General features: G+C 55.1%; 1 protein-coding gene across 2 annotated transcripts in view; it reads left to right on the forward strand.

Annotated features, from left to right (window-relative positions):
- CYGB (cytoglobin) overlaps positions 1-18,351 on the forward strand; it is a 19,570-nt gene extending 1,219 nt beyond the window's left edge. The window contains exons 2-4 of one of the 2 annotated variants that reach the window (XM_018073366.1): positions 9,096-9,327; positions 9,871-9,999; positions 17,927-18,351. In XM_018073366.1, coding sequence (XP_017928855.1) covers positions 9,096-9,327; positions 9,871-9,999; positions 17,927-17,989 — 424 coding nt within the window. In that variant the 3' untranslated portion in view covers positions 17,990-18,351. Of the gene's footprint in view, positions 1-9,095; positions 9,328-9,870; positions 10,229-17,926 lie in introns of those variants that run through there. The other variant, XM_008927877.4, reaches the window with a different exon arrangement.
- Positions 18,352-19,164: the final 813 nt, after the last annotated feature.

Below are 19,164 nucleotides of genomic sequence, written 5' to 3' on the forward strand. Positions count from 1 at the left end.
AGCATCGCCCGATGGCGTGGGGCTGTGCAGCACAGACGGGCAGCTCTGAGTCTCAGGTCTGTACCTGAAACCAGAACAAGGGAGATGCTCTTGAGGTGGGGAGCAGAGGCAGGTGGGGGTTCCTGTGTTGTCTGCAGGTGCAACCATGTCCTGGTACCCCAGGAAAGCATCAAGCAGGAATCCCACAGGGTCACATGGACTCTGTGACTTTGTGGTGTCAGTGGGGTGCAGCACCAGCAGGCTGTTTCCCTTATTTAAGAGGGGAAAAGAGGATAGGCAGGATGAGGAGAGGGGCAGACAAGATGCCTACATTTACCTCTTGCTAAACAGCAAAGATACTGTCCAGAGAGCCAAAGCTCCCACCATTCATCCCAGGGATCAGTCATGCTGGGATGTCCTTGGTCAGGCTCCCACCTTGACCCAACACCAGGCACCCCTATTTGGAAATGGGAGACTGGGTTGTGTCCTTCCCATTTCACTTCTGCAGTAGGGAACTCTGGGTGCTTGGAGAACTCCTTGGATGGATTTGCTGTTTACTGACAATCATTCCAAAGTTTTCCAATAGCCTGTGAGCTGACGCCCCAAGCCCCTAGGGTCTGCAGGGAGTGGAGCCTCCCTGGTCATGCTGGTAAGCAGAGTTGATTTCCCTTCTGGCTTGCTGCCAGCAATGCAATGGGATTTTCCTACCAAGACCCCTTTGCAGATTCCAAAATGACATTGGGCATGAGAGGCATGGAGTTGTGGCAGCAGGGACCATGTGGCCAAGCTCTGGCCCTGACTCAAACTTTCCCAGTAGAAGTTTTTTGTCCAGTTGGTTGGTCTTTTATTCCGGGCATAGTTGTGGCACTGAGGTGAAGGTTTTCCCCTGCTGTGACAACAGGGCAGGACAGAGCTGCCTCCTAGGGTGAACCCCAGCTCCTTGGGAGCCTTTACATCCTTAGTCATGGCACGTGCCCTGGCACATCCCAGCTAAACCTGCCACCTGCTCCCTCAGCCAGAGCTTCCCTTGGATGCTGTAAGTGAGGTCTGGACTTTCAGTGCATGTCCCCGGGGACAGTGATGTAATTTGGAAGCGGTGCCGTCCTCTCCAGCAGCACTGGTTGGAGCAGCACACCTGCCTGCATCCCTGTGCACTGTGGCTGAGCTGTCCCCCTGGTCACACACCCTGTCCCCAACGAGGGTTTCGTGCTGCTGCCCTGAGCTCCGCTCCCCCCGTGAGCTCCGACAGGCTCCACCTGAGCTGCCTGGGGAAGCACGTGCCGGGCAAAAGCAGGGCAGCCCTGGCCAGGGCTGGAGCACCGGCGGCTGCTGCTGCTCTCCCGGCTGCCTTTCCCAGATGGCATCAGCTGCCGGGAGAAGTGGGTCATGCGTGGCAGCGCCGCCGGGTGAGCACGGGCAGCGGCAGCCACTTCCCAAGACATGATTCAGCAGCTCCAGAGGTCGGGGCTGGGGAGGGGGCAGTGGGCAGACACTGGTGGGGGTTGGTGGGAGGTGATCTGACCGGCAGATTTTGGGTGGGCACCCACACGACGTGCTGGGGGCTGAGCGCTGCCCAGTCAGCCTCCCTGCTTCACCAGTGCTGGGCCGGGGTTCCTCCCCATCTTGCTGGGGAAACTGAGGCAGAAAGGGATGTGCACAGGTGTGGTCAGGGAGAGGGGAGGGGGATGCACGGCTGTGGTGCCCCATTTGGTGCAACCCCCACGTGCAGAGCAGTGAAAGCATGTAAATCTGTCAGCACTCCTGTTCTTGGTGTTGTGACCAGGGAGTTGACTGTATCTGGTGGCAGAGGGTCTCTCTCCATGCTTTCCTGCTCCATCCCCTCTCCATCCCTTCAGAGCTGCTTAGGGCAAGGAATTACTTTTCTGGACATAAAAAGTTGACATTAATCTGGGGTCTGATCCTGTGCCCCGAGAGTGGAGGCAGGGAGGCAGCAATGCCCCTGCAAAAGGCAGGGCTGCAGTGCTGGCATCCTGCAGAAACCCAGCCCAGCTCCCTCTGCCTCGACCAGCATCCCACCCCTCCACCCCCAGCCCTTCCACGCTTTGCCAATGGGGAAACTGAGGCTCAGAGCTGGGCATCGTGTTCCCATCCCCCGTGGCTGCTGTTAGTGCTTGAAGCCACAGCAAACCCCTGGGGTCCTGCCCCCAGCATGGTGGGTCCCTGATCTCACAGGGCTCTGGGGTCCTGGGGGACACAAACACAAATAATGGGGAATACGGCTGAGCAGCCACCGGATCCTGGGAATCTGCGCTCTGTGGTTAAAACTATGTCGCTAATTGACAATTTCCTCAGCGGGGAGCCTCCAGCCGGAGGAAGCACAGTCTCCTTGCCTCGCTCATCTTCCTCCCTGGGAGCTCAGGGGCCTCTGCAGCTTCTTCTCACAGCTGCCTTAACCCTTGCTGGAGCTGGAGCTGGCTCTGGAGCTGCAGCTGGAGCCTGGAGCTGCTCATCCAGGGCCATGTGTACTCGCTGGGTCACTCCCAAGTGGGCATGCTGGCTGGCACAGATGGGAGCCCTTGGCTGCAGCTCGCCCATAGCCTCCCCATGTCCCCAGGCTCGTTGCTGTACCTCAGTTTCCCCATCTGTAATTTAGGAATCAGTCCTTCTTGAACCCCCCTTGCTCCAGAGCTCACAGTGGGGAGCCCAAGTGTGCCAGGGGAGCAGGGCTGCCCTCAGCCCCTGTGGCACCTGCATTAGCCCTCGCTGTGCAATGCAGGAGCCCCCCCAGCACGTGGCCATCACCCCCCAAGGTCGCCCTTTTCCCTCCCAATGATTGATTGCCAGTAACCCCACATTCTGAGACTGGGCTGGGGGATGCACACACCCAGGTGGCTCAGCCCTCCGTGGCACACAGAGGCTGGGAGCACCTGTGGGGGAGCACCAGTGAGGGATTGGCACCCTCAGTCCTTTGCAGACCCTGACTAAGCCCAGGACTCCAGGGCTAAAACCGCAGCCTGTCCTGACCACCACACGCACACTCGCTCCCACACCCACACACACGTACCACGGTCACAGATGTGGGACCACAAAACTTTATGGATCCCATCGGGGGATAAAACCCAGGAATAGTTTCTATTAGATCCCAGGAAAATCTGTACCAAGTGTTAACGCTGCACCAAGAGCAGGCGACGCAACCTGCCACAGCCACCACAGGCTGTGCCACCTCCACAGGGCTTCTCTGTCACTGTTCCCTGCATTTCCACTCCAGACCCATCAGCTTTCTGAATTTCCAACGTTGTTACCCTCTCCATCACTTCTGACGTGCTCTTTCCCCCTCAGGAGGTGCAGGAGGGAAAGCAAAAGGTTTGTCAGTGCAGGATCAGGCCCCTGGATTTCGACAGTCTGGGTCTGCTTAGCCTGAGCAAACACACCTGGATTCAGACAGTTTGCAAAGAGCTTTGAAATATGAAAGCAGTCCTTGGATGCCAGACATTATTGGAAGTTTTAGGTTAAAATAGGAAAAAGTCTGAGTAATGGGTCTGGCAATGCAGAAAACTTTTTTTTTTTTTTAGCTGAATCTAAAAAATATGGGTTGAATCCACGCAAAAATGGCATTTAAAGAAATGATTTTGCAGCTACCCCCAAAGCCAACATGTGTTTTGTGGAGGCGTCTATAGGGCTCCATTCCTGGCTGTTGAAGGGCACATTTCAGAGCAGAGCAGCTCAGAGAGATGCAATATCTCGCTTTGAAAAGGGCCCAGTGAAAGGACCAGCAGCAATGTCCCTGTCCCATGGCTTGTCCCATGCTCACAAGTCATTGTGGTCAAGCTGGGGAGATGTTTTTCCAGAGACAGGGAGAGCCACAAAGCAGCAGGACACTGCTCTGCTGACAAGGACATGCATGAGGAACATTTCCCAACCCAACAGCCTTTCCATGAGTGCTGAAGGGGTGAGTGTGGGTTTAATAAGGTCAGTCTTGAAACAGCCCCTTTTCCTGTGACTGTGTCATCTCTCTGATCGCAGCCCTTTCACCTGCCTCACCTTGGGGAGATCCCTGTGGCACATCCTGCCCCAGACACAGCCTGAAGGCTGTCAGCAGCTCTCAGGGTGACCCAAGAAGAGCCTTTCCCGTGTCCCCTGTCCCAGGGCTGCCCTTGCATTGCTTGTGAACCACACGGGGGTGGAAAGATCCCACCTGACCCGCCGAGAGCTGCGAGGACGTCCCTGTCCAAGGGAAGCAAAGGCACGGGGGACGAGCGGTTTCCCCGGACAGGTTTCCCTGTCTGTGGCTAAGGACATGCTGGATGCGTTGGTACCAGCCCTGACAATCCCTCCTCCGGAGCAGGCGGCGAGGGCCAAGTCTCGGCTCTGCCAGCCCGCTCCGGTAATGAGGCTGCAGCAGCAGCGGAGCGGGGCTGCACCCGGACGCGGCTGGGCGAGCGCCCGCCTGCGGAGTTTCAGGGCTCATTAAAGGCAGGGAAATGTCAGGACAGCCCTCGGCAGGCTGGCAGGCGCTGAGCGCGGCTGGGGAACGCGGAGTGCCGGCTGGCTGGCGATGCTGCTGGAGCACGGCGCCGGGGGCGAGCGCTGAGCCGGGGCTGCTGGAAATCCCCGTGGGAGCATCGGATGGTAGACGTGTGGTGGTGGACACCGGCAAAACACAGGTTCCCGGTTTTGCTGGACGGATAGTGGGGCCCAGCACACAAACCACATCCTTGTGAGTTTTGTCACTCCCCTCTCTACCTGGCCAGGGGGTTTCTTCCAGCTCCAAACCCCTCTGCAGTCCCTGGGGGTCAGGGACTTGCAGCCCAGCTCCAGAAAGCTCCATCCTCACTGTGTGTTTGCCTGGGAGGCAAGAATCTTGTTTTCACATCATTTCCTGACACCCATAGACCCTGCTGGGCCTCGTAGGGCTGTAGGAAGGATGCTGGGTGCAGGGGGAGGTGCTGGTGGTGGGGTAGAGGAGCCTGATGTGTTCCATCCTGGTGTGTTGCTTGCATCCAGTGGGCAGGGACAATGGTTTAGCAGTGGAGAGGGACAGGGACACAAATGTAGAGGGGCTGAGGAGGATGCTGTGCATGAAAGCACTGAGCAACAGGGATTGCAAGGGAAGTAGGAAGGCAGAGGTGTGTGGGAAAGCCACTTTGGAGCTATTAATTCATTTACTGATGAAAGCTGTCCTTACCCCTGCCCTAAAGGTTTGTCCATGCAGCCAAGAAGCTTTGGGCTGAATCTACATAAGTGGTAGGGGAAGACAGCAGCCATGAGGACTTGGAGGTGTGAGTTGTGCACACAAGTGAGCAGGACATGCCCCTGGGGGTTGATAGCTCATGTCCAAATGTATTTGATGACATCTTTGCTGCTGGGTCCACTCCCAGCCTCCCTGGGGTGTCCTGGTCCCTCTGCCCTTGGGCAGGGGGGCATTACAGCCTCTGAGCACAGCTCAGTGTTGTGCTGGATTCTGCTCCCAAGGCTGTGCAGCGGGATGTGGGCTTCACCTGGAGGAAGGCCAGCTACAGCTCTTCTCCCTCAGCCGCAGAAGAAGTTGAATTTAGCATCAGTGTGTGGATGGGGGGCTTGGCCCTTTTCCCTCCAGCCCTCCTGTGCCAGAGCTGGAGACGTTGCCCACCACCACCTCCACCTGTCTATGAGCTTTCAGAGAGAGGACACAGGAGCAAGCAGGCACCACCCTGTTCTCACTCCTATTTGCTTCCCCTTTTTCTGTCTTGCTGGGCTGTGGCACTGACACGTCTGAGACCTTTCTCACCTTAGGCTGGGAGCTGCAAACGCTGGGAGCACCCTTGCCCCAGCCTGAAGATGGATGATAGACTACAGGTGGCTGGGAGGAGCAGGGGGAACGTGCAGGCGAAGCGGTGAGACAGCCCTCGGCATAATAAATAGCAGCATCACACACCACCTGCCTACCCATTATCAGCTGCTTTGTAGGCACCCGAGCAGAGGGAGAGGTTTGAAAAGGGACGGGGAGAGGCTCCAGGCTGCCTTAGAGCTTCTCCCACGTAGAGGGACGAGGCGAGAGAAAACATGAAAGCATCGATAGGTTGAGTCACCAACCCTGGAGGGATTTAAAAGATATGTGGCTGTGGCACCTGGGGACGTGTTTTGGTGGTGGGCTCGGCAGTGCTGGGTTGAGAGTTGGGCTCGGTGATCTTAAAGGCCTCTTCCAACCTAAATGATTCTATGGAAATCTAGAAAAAAACAGTCTCCAAGTGCTGGCTGGGGGTTCAGCTGAAGCCTCTCAGCAGCTCTGAGGGCTCAGTAGCATTTTCCCCTCTCAGTTTACAAACAGGGTAAGTGAAGCATTAAGGGTGTAGGTGCTTGGGGGGACTGAGTGAATAGCACCCATGTATCCTCTGTCTAGCTGGGGAGGGAAAGAGGTGGCTGGGCTTGGAGATTTCCTCTGTGCAGGGTTTGTTCTTCATGGTCTGGGGAGAGGGAGGAAGATGGGGGAGATGGGAGGAGAAGTGGCATCTCCTCTCTAACAGAAAACAGGTTTCCAGTAACTGCAGTGGGTTTGCACCTTAATTATTTCCTTTGGCTCTGCTACTGGGAATGATTGTGTCCTTAAAGTTGTTAAAAGGGCAAAAGAGAGAGGAAAAGCAATCCTGACATCCTGTCCACTGGGTCCAGATGTAGCTCACAGAGTACAAATTAGCGGGTGCAGAATGGAATCGCTTAAAAAGAAATTTAATGAGATCGGTATGCAGGCATCTGGTTCCTATCAATCATCATTTTGTGTGATATGCAATGGTAAATATCATCTTTTTAATGACTCTGATGAAGAAAAAGAGCCCAAACCACACACACACATGCATAATGATCCAACAAAATTGCAGAGCCTGCGATGTTTGAACTCTCAAAATGTTCTGTAGATGGAAAAACCCCAACTGACACCTCTTCTAACTCGCCATTGTTTGAGTTATTTTATTTCTTACTTTTTTTTTCCCTTCCTTTCCTCTAGTTATATTTAACCTTTGTGTTAAATTAATCTTCTCTGTTTATTAACAACTAACCCTGACTGAGCCTCCCTCCCTCTTCTTCGTGCTTCGACAGCTCAAACATTTGCCCGAGGCCAGAGGTTCTTGCCTCAGGCGCCTGCTCCTCTCCAAGGAGAGGTGGCTGCAGGTCTGGCCGGCCATGGATTTGCTTTTCAACTTGAAGGAAAGGTGGCTTGGGCTCCTCTGTTTCAGTTCTCCACCAAAGACAGCCAGCAGACCCAGGATGGAGCACATGAGCTGAGGGTTTGCTGGTTTTACATCCTCCAGCACCAGTGCCTTCCTGATGGCAGGTCCCTTGGGAAAGCTGCTGGGCTCAGCTCCCATGGGGGCATCACCTTGAGGTCTGTGAAGTGGGGAAAGGTTGGAAACCAAATATTTGCATCCTTCACTGGCCTGGTCTCACCCAGGTTGGGGACTTTTGGGGGTTTAATCAATCTTTGCCTCTGGCGTATCTGGCCAAAAGTGGGGAGAGGTGGAGGTGGTGATCCCAGTGGCTCCTTTTGGTTCTTCCCTTGGCAGGGACATGCTGAGATTCCTGGTAATGCAGGGGTCAGTCCCCCCCTTGCTGTTCCCCTTCTGCTGAAAGAGCCTGGCTGAGCATCTCTGTGGTGACAGGAGCTGGAGACAGCCAGGCCTGGGAATGATTTCTCCCAGCAGGGACCAGATGTGTCAGGAGGAGCTTTGCTAGGGGCAGGAGGCTGCACAAAAACAAGGGGAGTTTTGTCATGGGTCCCTTCTGAGTTTTAAAAGCAACACCTTGTCTCCCCCTTCCTTCCACCTTCCTTCCTCCCCCCCTCCTTTCCACCACACACTCTTCACACCTCCAATACCTATTTTGGGCCATCTGATGAATCCCAGATGCCTTGGGAAGCAACAGAAGCGGTGGTGCACTCCAGGCACTGCTTCACTCTGCTTCCTTGGCAATGCCCCCAAGCTTTCACAAGCCAAGGGAGCGGGGGAAGGAAGGGAGGGGGGGAAAAAGGAGGATAGCAGAGTGGTAAGGAGCCTGGTACTCAATATTGCGATTATTCATGGAGTGGTGAGTGGGGAAGAGGATCCCACCTGGTTCTGGAGGGAAGTAGTGATGGTTGGAAAAAGCGGTGGGATGGGTTCAGGTTCACATGGTTTGGGATGGTGCTTAGGAAGGGGGCTAGAGAGGGAGTCTGTCTGGACCCAGGCATGATGGGGGACAGCTTGGGAGCCCTCTGCCACTTTCTGAGCATCCTCCTCTGGTCCAGGAGGCAGGGAGAGCCCAGTAGGAGGGAGAGAGCTGGGTGAAAGCAGGAAGCAAACACTGACGTGGTTTTCTTTTGCATAAATTGGGTGGAAGGGGGTGGTTAATGTGACTCAAGTGTCAGCCCCAGCTGTCGAGAGCGACCAGCTGCACTGCTGGCATGGGTGGTGTTGGCATCCCTGCACCCTGTCACCTTGTCCCTTTCAGCCTCCAGCCCTCCACCTTCCAGGGGAGCACATCAGCTGCAACCACACCTTATCTTCTTTCAGCTGCATTTGGGTGGGGTTGATTTAATCTTGTAGAAAAGAGAGTCCCCAGTCCCCCTCAGAGGGGCTGGTTTGGGGTGTCCTTGTGCTGGGGGAAATGTCTCCTGGCACAGATAAGCAACGATGTGAGCTCAGGGCTGAGATGCAGCAGGAGACTGATCTGTGAAAGCTGAGGATAACCTGAGTAGGGGGAAACTGTTTGGGGTGGCAATACAGGAATAAAGCCCATGGGGCCACGAAGCTGCTGTGAGACTGAGGAAGGGGGGCAGGGAGAGGCTGGCTGAGATAAAGAGAGGTTTTCATGCTCATCTGCAGCTCTCTGAGGCATGTTTTGATGTATGTGGGCATGAATACAGCATCTGGCACCTGGGTGGAATCTCTGGGCATCAAGAACTCAGTCTTGCCTCTGCTTTGTAGATGAATACCCAGCTGTGATGCCCATGTAGCAGATGGGGAAGGTTTGGGAGAAAGGCACCAACCTGCTGGTTTTCAGGCAGCTGAATTCTGGGGAATTCAGCAGGAAAACCAGCCCTGGCTGTGTCAGATGCAGGAGGTGGCTCCACCGCTCCGTGCTTTGCTTTAACCCCTCAGCCTGCTCCTGCCCTCCTGATGGTGTTTCGTGTCGATTCTTTCTTGAAGGTTTTTTGTGAACTTCCCCTCGGCCAAGCAGTACTTCAGCCAGTTCAAGCACATGGAGGACCCCCTGGAGATGGAGAGGAGCTTGCAGCTGCGTAAGCACGCCCGGCGGGTCATGGGGGCCATCAACACTGTGGTGGAGAACCTCAATGACTCCGAAAAGGTCTCCTCCGTCCTGGCCCTGGTGGGCAAAGCCCATGCCCTCAAGCACAAAGTGGAGCCCATCTACTTTAAGGTAAAGGGTTGGACCAAAGTAATCTTTGGGGTGCTTTAGAAATTAGGAAGAGGGCAGGAGAGAGGGAGCTGTGGGGAGCTGGTGCTGCCTGTCCTTGCCTGGAGGAGCTTGGCTGGATGTGGGGGTTGCTCCTCATATAGCTGTGACACTGTCCCATGCAGACCACCCTTCCCACACACAGTCTCTGGAGCATCCAATACCTTCCCCTGCCCAGGGAATCCTGCCTACCTGTGTCCTGCTTGCAGCCCTACCAGCGTGTTCGTGGCTGTATGTCCCTTCTTTTAGAAATCAAGCATTATAGTCAGGACTAAGTAATCTGAGGTGCCCAAACTGGGGCACCCCACCATGCCTTGGTCTCTGGTTACCTGCCCTGTCTGTTCCCAAGAGTGTCAACAGACCTTCAGGACATCCGTCTGTCCCACAGAAGGTCTCATTCCCAGAAATCAGCAGGAGGATTCAATGGCTTTCCCTAGGAAAAAGCAAAATGTGCTGTTAGCTTCTCCCTACAGAGTTATTAACTCCTTGCTGTCCTCCTCCTTCCAGAAACTCACTGGTGTCCTGCTGGAGGTCATTGCTGAGGAATATCCCAACGACTTCACCCCAGAGGCTCACGGTGCCTGGACCAAGATGAAGACCCTCATCTACACCCACGTGACGGCGGCGTACAAGGAGGTGGGCTGGGCTCAGTACCCCACTGCCACCCTGTGAGCGGCCAGCGGGGCCAGGCGAGGGGCAGGGAGGGCTTCACTCACCCCAGGACTTCACTCTGGTCTCTTCTCAAGATCTTTGCTCAGTCTGGGGAGCCTGGTAGGGCCAGCTCTGTCAGCTGCCAAGTCACAATTTGATCTCCATGGGGTTTAAAAACAAAAGAAATAAGCCAAAAAAACCTATAGAACCACGAAGGGTGTGGGTGGGTCGGGGTGAAGCAGTTGCAGGGGACGCTGGAAGGGGATGCAGAGGGTGAGGGGAGAGCACTGGTTGTTGGCTCCATCTTACTGTCCTGGCCTGTCCACCACCACCTCCCAAATCCTGCACCTCACTTGCGCCATCTCAAAGTCCCGTGCACAAGCGCTGCCGCCCCGTTCGATGATGAACAACACAACCCTCATTTTCCATGCAAAGCCCCTGGGTTAGGCCCGGCTTTGGGGGGCACAGTGCTTATGGAGACGTCCAGCTGCCCAGCTGGCACCGAAAACGCTTTGCTTTGCACTTTGTGTGTCCCCTGGCAGGGTGGCAGAGCTGACAGCTGTGCCCACAGCGCTCTCGGTGCCCATCGCCCTGCACTCTGGGCTGGCTGCAGTCACCCTGCACTCTGGGCTGGCTGCAGCTGTCACCTCTCCCATCACCCACAGTCCCTCTCCTTGGCTGGCTGCTGCAAACCCTCCTGGGGCTGGAGGGAGTGAGGGGGAGGGAGAGATGTGCTCCTGCAGCGTGAGAGAGTGGGGAAGGAGGGGGATGCCTTTGGGCTGCCTCCCCTCGTGGCTCGGAGCATGGTGTGTAGGTGGGATCCCTGTGTCATATGTAGGGAGCTGGTGAGTCCACCCACTGCCCTTCAGCTCCCTGAGGATGAGCTTGGGTGGCACATGTCGTGCCATTGCCCTGGGAGCTGGTGTGTGTAGGTCTGTCTGTCCAGCTCTGCCCTGCACGGTGAGAAGGGGGGTTTGGGCTGTGACCAGGAGGGGAAAGGTGGTATGGACACAGCAGGAGGGATTTCTAGGTGTGAAGAAAGGTCCCTTCTCTGTTAAAATTAATAAATAACTTGTTGTATATTTACATATTCCTGCCCTCGTGGTGAAACTGGGTTCCTTCAAATAAAGTGCCTGGTAGAACTCAGCCCATGCAGGAGCTGAGTCCCCCGCCCGGGGATGGCAGTGCTCCTGTCTGTGCCTGACAAAGGCTTCTCCCCCACCCCCCAAAAAGTGGTTGCAGGGCTCGCAGCACTCATCCTGCCTCCAACACCAATTCCTGCTGGGCCCCCGGGTGAGTCTGCTTGGTTTGTGCCTCAGTTTCCCCTGCAGTTACAGGAAAAGGGAGGAGGAGCAGCCCCGTTGCCTCCTGCCCACGAGTGGTTGGATTTATAGGATTTCTGGGAACTGATTGGCAAAGGGTTGAGGATGTGTCAGATGTGCTGGGAAGCTTTGGAATCCTTGTCATCCAGACCTAAAGGTCTCTTATTTTTAGAGCTCTAGCACTAAGGACAATGTTATCTGTTGAAGTGGAAGGGGGTTCCCTTCCAAGATTTCCTCTGGCCTCACTCCACTACTTGTCCTGGAGAGCTGGCAGCTTCCTGAGAGAGACCAGCTCCTCTCCTGGATGCCAGCTGGATAGGCAGAGAGCCCATGGTTCCTACTGGGATCCCCGTGGCCACCCTGGGGACATCCCCCTGCCGTGGGGACACGGACCCCAGCCCTGCCCTTTCCTTTGTGCCAAGGTGTCAGCACTGCCTGTGGCTGGGGAGCAACCCCAGGACTGCTGCTCAGAGCAGCAGGGCAGGTGTGTCTGGGTGAATGTGCCCCTCCTTGGAGGGCTCTGTTGGATGCAGCCAGGAGTTTGTGCCATCACCCAGTGCCCCAGCTCTGGGCAAAGTGGATTTGGAGAAGGCTCTAAACCTCTTGGCTGCATTCCCCAGTGTTCCCTTGCCTTCCTGCAGAGCCACAGGAGCAGAGTTAGTCCCAGAATAGCTCCAGGGCTTCGATAATGTCATTACAGCCAATCTGGCCTTGCAGTTCTTTCCTTCCTACATCCCACAGTAAAACTCATGGAGCAATGGCACCTGGAGTGATGGCACATCGTGGGTGTCCATTGGGTGGAAGTAATGGCTCAGGGCACAGCAGTCCGTGGCATGGCAGGGTGTGAGGTCAAGGGGGTTGAAAAAGGAAGGCATGGGGTGACAGGTGATGCTGCCTTTGCTCGTGAGGGGGCTGTCATTTAGAGCCAACACCCCCAAAATTCAGCCCGCCAGCCTGCACTGGTGAAGGTGCCAGCAGCTGCTGCCTCTGGCTCCCATCAGAGTGTCAAAGCCACTGCTCATCCCTCATGTCAGTGAAGGCATCCTTCAAGCAGCTGCTGCTGCCCAGGTCAGGAATGGATGGGAAAAGCCCGTTCAGCATTGACTTTGCTCCAGTGCAGGACTGGAGAGCAATTGCTTGGACAAGACTGTTAGATTATATTTGTGTGTGTGCACATCAGAGGACTCTCACGAGCACAGCTTCCCTGGTTCCTGCCAAAACCTTGAGGCCAGCAGCACATGTTTTTGATGAGTTCATGTACTCCCTGTGCTCTGCGGATGCTGGGCCAGGGGTGTTTCTGTAGAGGGATGTTTCATCTTCAGACAAAATTTGCACATTAACCTTCAAGGTTAATATCGTCCAGGTGGGAATTTTATTTTTGCAGTGCAAGCCCTTCCCTTCCCACGACCAAAACTGGGCTCCCAGTCCACAGGGAAGCCACTTTGGGGTGGCTGGAAAGTCCCCACGTTTGTACCTGACCCACCCGAGTGCCTTGGTTTTGGGGGAGCAGCAGGGAGGTCCTCCCACTTGGTTTCTCCTTTCTTTTTTTACATCTCCAGGAAAAAAACCTGACCCACGGCCTCGTGTGCCCACGCATGTGTGTGCTGGGCTTGAGGGTTTTTTCCAGGAACGTTTTCCTAAAGCAAATCCAGATGTGTGCAGCTGCTGTCCCTCGAGGAGCGCCCTCCCCCCATCAGCCAAATTGCAGGCCAGTCCAATAGATGCAAACAAAAACATGTTTATTTTTACCAGTTTCGTAGGAAGTAACATGAAGCAGGAGGGCAGCCAGGGCAAAGCTCCGGGGGGGAGGAGATGGAGATAAAGCGAACGCCCCCTCTTTGCCGCCCGCAGCAGAGGAGGTATTGCTTAAACCGGGGAAAATTCTCATCTGGGGAGAGATGAAAATGAACAGAAAAAGGAAAAAAAAAACCAAAACATTCCAGAGTGACAGGGCTGATAAATGCCGAGTGGAAGAGCAGAAAGGGAGGCTGGGTCCTGGCTCTGTGCGTGGCTCTCCAGCACACACACACACACACAGGCACAGTCGTTCCCTGTTACTGCCAGCCCCATCCACCCCCCATCCCTGAACCCTCCACAGCTGACTGGGGACCCCCTTATCCCTCCTTTCCTTCAGGTCTTACTCTCTGGGGCTTGATGTTTCACCTTCTGGCACTCTTAGGCTGAGCTCAGGGCACTTCAGGTTCAGTTTTGCTCTCCTTGGTGGTGGCAGGTAGGGACCAACTTGCAAAGTCCTTCCCCCAGAATTCACAGGTAAGAAGTTGGGGCTCAGGGCATGATGCCAGCACATGTTGCTCTCTCTCCTGCCCTGGGGAGGATCCCTGTGTCCCCCCAGCCCTGTCCAACCCCTGGCTCAGCCAGCACATTGGCATTGTCATTGTCATCAGGGCTGGGCTTGGACCTGTGATTGGGATGGGAAAACCTTTGTGCCCCCTGCCAGAGGCAGATGGATGCTGAGTGAGGGGAGATTTGGTGTCCCTGGGGCAGGTTTTCCCCCCCAAGCACCTTGTCCTAGCTCTCTTTGGGGGCACCCACTCATATCAACCAACTTTTGTCGCCCCACCCCAAGTTCAATGTTTGGTCAGAGGGAGTTGAGCGCTGGAGGGAATAGGAAGTGTTGGGTTGGAATGGGGCATAGATCCTGTCCACCCTATCCACTCCCTCCCCGTGGCCAACATTCATGGCAGGGTTAGCTCCACAGGCACCTGAACAGCTGAAGAGACACCCCAGCAACACCACAACCCTTAGGGACCTTGTGCCACCACCCTCATCTTTTCTTGTGGTGAGACAAATCCCCGAGGCAGCTGAGCCACGGGCTCTCCCACGGGAGTCCTCTTGCATCCCTGCCACTTCGCTCCACTTTGTCCCAGTAAAGGGGATCCCAGTGTCTCCCCACTCTGTGGGGGGTGCCCAGTGACTTCAGTGGGGACCAGATTTTGTCTGGCTGGACTCTGGTGCCAGAGCTCAGCCTTCCCTGCCCCTTGCCGTGGGGAAGCTGCCCTGGTGCAGAGATGTCGGTGCGAGGGCTGCTTGGGTCCAGCACCAGTGAAACCAGACAGATGGATGGGAGGGAAACCCATGTGCTAACCTTGGACCAACTTAGGGAAAGGGAGGGATAAAACTACCCGCCTGGGTCTGACCTCTCCAACAGGCTGCGGCGCTAATTATTTTCCATAGCTGAAGTTGTCTCTAATTGTTAGTATGTCTGAACCAGTCCCAGCGTGACCCACAGACATGAGCTGGCGTGGTCTGATGTAACTCCGTGTCTTTCCTGTTCCTGCTGCAGATACTGTTCCTGTTCGTGTTTCTCGGCGCTTCCGTGCTGGTTTTATACTTGGCCGTTCCGTGTACGATGGGTGTAACTTGTTTTTCTTTTTGTAGGTTTTTAGTATGTTTGTAACCGGACAAAATGGTGTTATTAAACTGAAACTTGTATCTTCAGTGGATAAATCAATCAAACCCCCTCCAGCTCTGCTTGGTTTCTTTCTGGTGGGGTGGCTGCAAGGTGAGGGGGTTGTCGGGGGGCTGCCCCTTGGCCAGACGGGTCTGGGGGTTCCTGCTAACTCTGAGGGAATGGTGAGGGAGCTTTGTGGCTGGAAAGCAGCAGCAAAGGGAGGGGATGTGTCCTTCCCTGTCCTCTGCAGCGAGGGTGGGGGAGATGGCTGGAGGCATCTTACCAGCGCAGGTGAGAAGGGGAAGGTCTGCTCCTCCTCTGGGCTCTTCACTTGGCTTCCAGGTACGTTGTGCAAACCTCCAGGGTCTCTCCCTGGATCAGGAGCTGCTCCTGTGCCTTTGCCAGCCCAGCCAGGCCAAAATGTGCGCTGATGGCCACGAGATGCAATGACCACAACCACTGAGGGCTATGAGATAGTTCTCAGCCTGTAAAAATAACAAACAGCTCCCTGAGTAGCAGGAGCCCCATTTTCCATGTCTCTGTCCCTTGGGGCTCCTCCGGTGCCTCTCGCTGTGGTTGGATCGCGTTGCAGTGGGATGGATCCCAGCATGGTTGGGTCACGTTGTGGTTTCCCCCCATGGGTCTTTGCAGCTCCCTCGTTTGCAAAACAGGCCCATGACGTATATGAGACCTCTGTCAAATTCAGTTGACACTGGCCAACCTTTCCAAAGTTGTTGGCAGAGGACGGATGGATGGACAGACAGACAGACGCGTGCTATGATCCCATAAGCCTTATTTCCCTGGAACACAAGGCTTGGAAAAGAAATTCAAGCAATCCTGTTTATCATGCTTCTCTTTACTCCAAGAACAGAACAGGCTTTCAGGGAAGGGAAAACCCACCCCACCAGGGTGGCAGAAAGCACCAGCACCTGGCCACAAGCAATTTTAAGGGGAGAAATCCCAGTTTAGGACTGAGACTGAGGGGGGAATCGGTGAGTTCTGAGAGGGAGGAGAGCAGAGATTGGTGTCTTGGAGGCTGCCCAGGGTCATGGGGAGCCTGATGGTGACTTGTCTCCTGTTGGGCTGAGGGCAATGGGGATGCTCTCCAGCCCTGCACATGGTGGAGTAGATTTTGCATGGGCAGGCACTTGAGCTGGGGTCCTCATGCTACAGCAACTGGGGTGTCCATGCAAGGGGAACGTATTTCTTTCCCTACAGCTTCACCAACCATGGCCATGGAGGAGGAAACCAGAGGCCAACCCACATGGGGAGAGGAATAACTGCCTGGTTCAATCTGTCTTCTCCCGCTGTGCCTTCTTTTTGTGGGGGGGAAAAACCACTTGGTGTTGTTCATGTGATTAATAAGCCATCCTTGGAGTCTCTGCCACATCCTGTATACACTTCCAGGCGGAAGAAAACAGTCAGCAAAGCCTGCATGCTGCTGTGCTCCAGATGGGAAACGTCGGCCTGGAAACCACGGGCAAAAGGACTGGCCTGCTCCAGAGTGGGGAGGCTGCAGTGGGGACCTGAAGCTCTTAGACCTTTGCATGCTGAGCTGAGACTAGCCAGGACCAGCAGTGGCCTGGAGGGCGCTGACACGGGGCTGGTTTTTCCAACAGCTTGTTGAAAAGGAGCCGGGAATTTCAGCATTACCTTGCAGGGAAAAAATATGTACACAGCCCTTTGCTTCGTACTAATATTTACCCCCAGATCCCATCACGTCAGGGTGGCTGTGACGATCATGCCGTGACCTGGACCCTGTGGCCATGCCAGTGCTCTGCAAGTGCTGGTGGAAAAGGAGGCAGGGTGGCAGGCTGAGGCTCACAGCCCTCTGGAAAATTGGCCCGGGCACCAGGGTGATGGGCTCACACCCTCTGGCTGCCCTGTGCCCGTGGAGTGCTAAAACAACCTTGTTTCCAAGCGTCCTAGCCTGGAGGGAGGGATCCCTTGCCCAAGGGAGCTGGTGGAGGTCCAGCTCTGAGAAATCACCTTTGTGGGCCCAGTGATGTTTTATGGGCTGGGAGATGGAGGGAGAGAGGAATTTGATAGGGAAGGCATAGCAAGGGATGTGCTCCCAGCCTGTCTCTCATACTCCAGCCCCGGGATAGACCCTGCACCCCACACCACTGGCCACAGGGTCCAGTGCTCCCTGCCCAGTGCCTGCCACAAGCTGGAGGAACGATGGCTCTACCAGCCTGGTGCCAATGTGGGATCAGAGGTGGCACATCTGCACCCTGTGTCCATGTCCTGCTGGCCCCCCATGACAGCAGAGGGGAGAGCCAGGAGGTCACTGTGAGGGACAGGCAGAAATACGACTGCAAGGGAGGATTAAAAAAGAGCACATACAAAAACTGCACTACAGTTATTAATATATCTATTTTAAAACCTATTAAACCCCGTCCCACAGGAGCTGGTAGTGAGAAGTGCTCCTGTGTGTGCTGGGTGGCACAGGGTGAGAAGCCTCAAGAGACAGAGCTTGCAGGCTCCCACCAGCTTGAAGGACATGTCCCTTTTTCCTCTCCTTTATCTGCACCAAGATAAGAGCCAGGAGCTTCAGGCTTCTCTGTGTGACACACACACACACACACCGCATGGCCAGCCTCACCAGTGCGGTGGTTTTGGTGGCTCCTTGCTCAGAGGAGAGAAGAGGGGAAGGGAGAAGAAAAAAAAGGCAGGAAAATATTCTCCCAGCCTGGTGGGGCTGACACTGAGCAGGAGCCAGCCCTTCCTTCCGCGCCCGGCTCCTCTTCATCTGCGCCGGCTGATATGGTTTATCTGAGCAGCGCCGAATGTAAACGCTGTCAGCGCCGGCCGGGATTAATTCCCGGGAGTTTGGCAGCCGAGAGATGAAATAACAGCGCTGCGGGAGGGGGGAGCGGGAGGGGGAGAAGTGCACATCTCAGACTGAAAAATCCTCCCGGTTAATTTACAGCCAGGTTTCTCTTCTCCCAGGCACTCTTGGGAAAAAGAGCAAAGCCGGGGGCAGAGGGAGGGTGGGGGAGAGGAACAGGAGGAGGAGGAGGAGGACTCCTGGAGCGGAAGGCTGGGACCCGAGGGAGGGGGGATGACTGGCAAACCACGCTTGCCCCGCGTGCCCCACGGTGACAGGGACACTGCGGCTGGTGGGGCCCATGGCCCGCAGCCCCCGGCCCAGCCCAACCACCCTCTGGTTTTGCAGGATCCCTCGGGCGCTGGTGGAGGAAGCAGCGCCGAAGGCACCGAGGTGCTCCCGGACACCTGAGCCCCGACAGCCGGCACCATGCAGGGAGAGGAACCCCCTCTGCTCTCCGCTTGCACTGGCCTGGGGGGACACTCCCAGCCCCCCACTGCCCTCTCCTTGGGGAGCAAACCACCAAAAAGCACATTCCCATTGAATATTCCCGTATTCGCACTAAACACCGTGAGATCACCCGAGGACTTTGCTGCTGGGAGGACTCCCAGCCCAAAAAAGGTGGGACATCTACTGCTGTTTATTACAAACCCCTTTTCATTAATTGACAAGTATATTTGCATTAAGGGAAGGCTTTAGAAAACTGCCCCGCAGATGCTGTTTTTTCAAGGCTGATGTTTCAAACAGCTCCTAAAATAAAATAATCATCAGGCTCTGCCACATTGCTTTGGTTTATGTTTATATAGCAGAGGGATTTGGTTTGAGGGTACTTTTCTAAGCAATAGGGTGGTTTTCATTTACTTTCTTTAGGTATTTCAGTAAATAACCACAAATACTTTCACTTATTTTTATTGATTTCTTGGTAGAGGATTGGCTGGACAAAAAGCCCAGCAGTGCATGGGAAGGTAAATTGGTTTATTTTAAACTTAGGAAAGCCCATCTCTCTGCCAAGAGCTGTGCATCACTAACAGCAGATTATGGTTTTACTCAGGATTTAATAATCTATTTTATATCTACCTACATCTCATGGCCTGTGCCTGCCAGAGCACTGAGTGACATCTGCACTGGCTCTGGAGGTGATGAGAGAGTGCAAAAGGCAGGAAGCAGGTCCTGGAAATGGTACTGTCAGCTTTGGGAACCTGATTTAAAAATAATCCTGATGATGATGGCTGGGTAGGGGGTCAGTGAGACAGTGGTTGTCCCCCACTCTGTGAAAACCCACCCATGTCACGGTTCACTTTGGGACCAGAGGCTGGCAGAGGGTTTGGGGTGATGACAGAGAGGGCTGCCTGAAGGGTTGGCGTGTCTGCAGAGGTGTTGTGCCTGCAGGCACTGGGGTGCCTATGGAGAGATGGGACCAGCAGAGAGGTGGGTGCTGGTGATGGTGTGCTGGGGAAGCGCCTGTTTTGGCAGTCCAACCTTGCTCTCCACCAAGCCCCCACCTGCCCTGGGATGCTGCATCGAGAGGTGCTGAAGCATCCTTGGCCCCAGCTCTTCCCCAGCCAAGAGAGACCAGGGCTGATGGA

This window comes from Manacus vitellinus, unplaced genomic scaffold (assembly GCF_001715985.3).
Source record: "Manacus vitellinus isolate BGI_N305 unplaced genomic scaffold, ASM171598v3 scaffold_24_pilon, whole genome shotgun sequence".
Taxonomy (NCBI): Eukaryota; Metazoa; Chordata; class Aves; order Passeriformes; family Pipridae; genus Manacus; species Manacus vitellinus.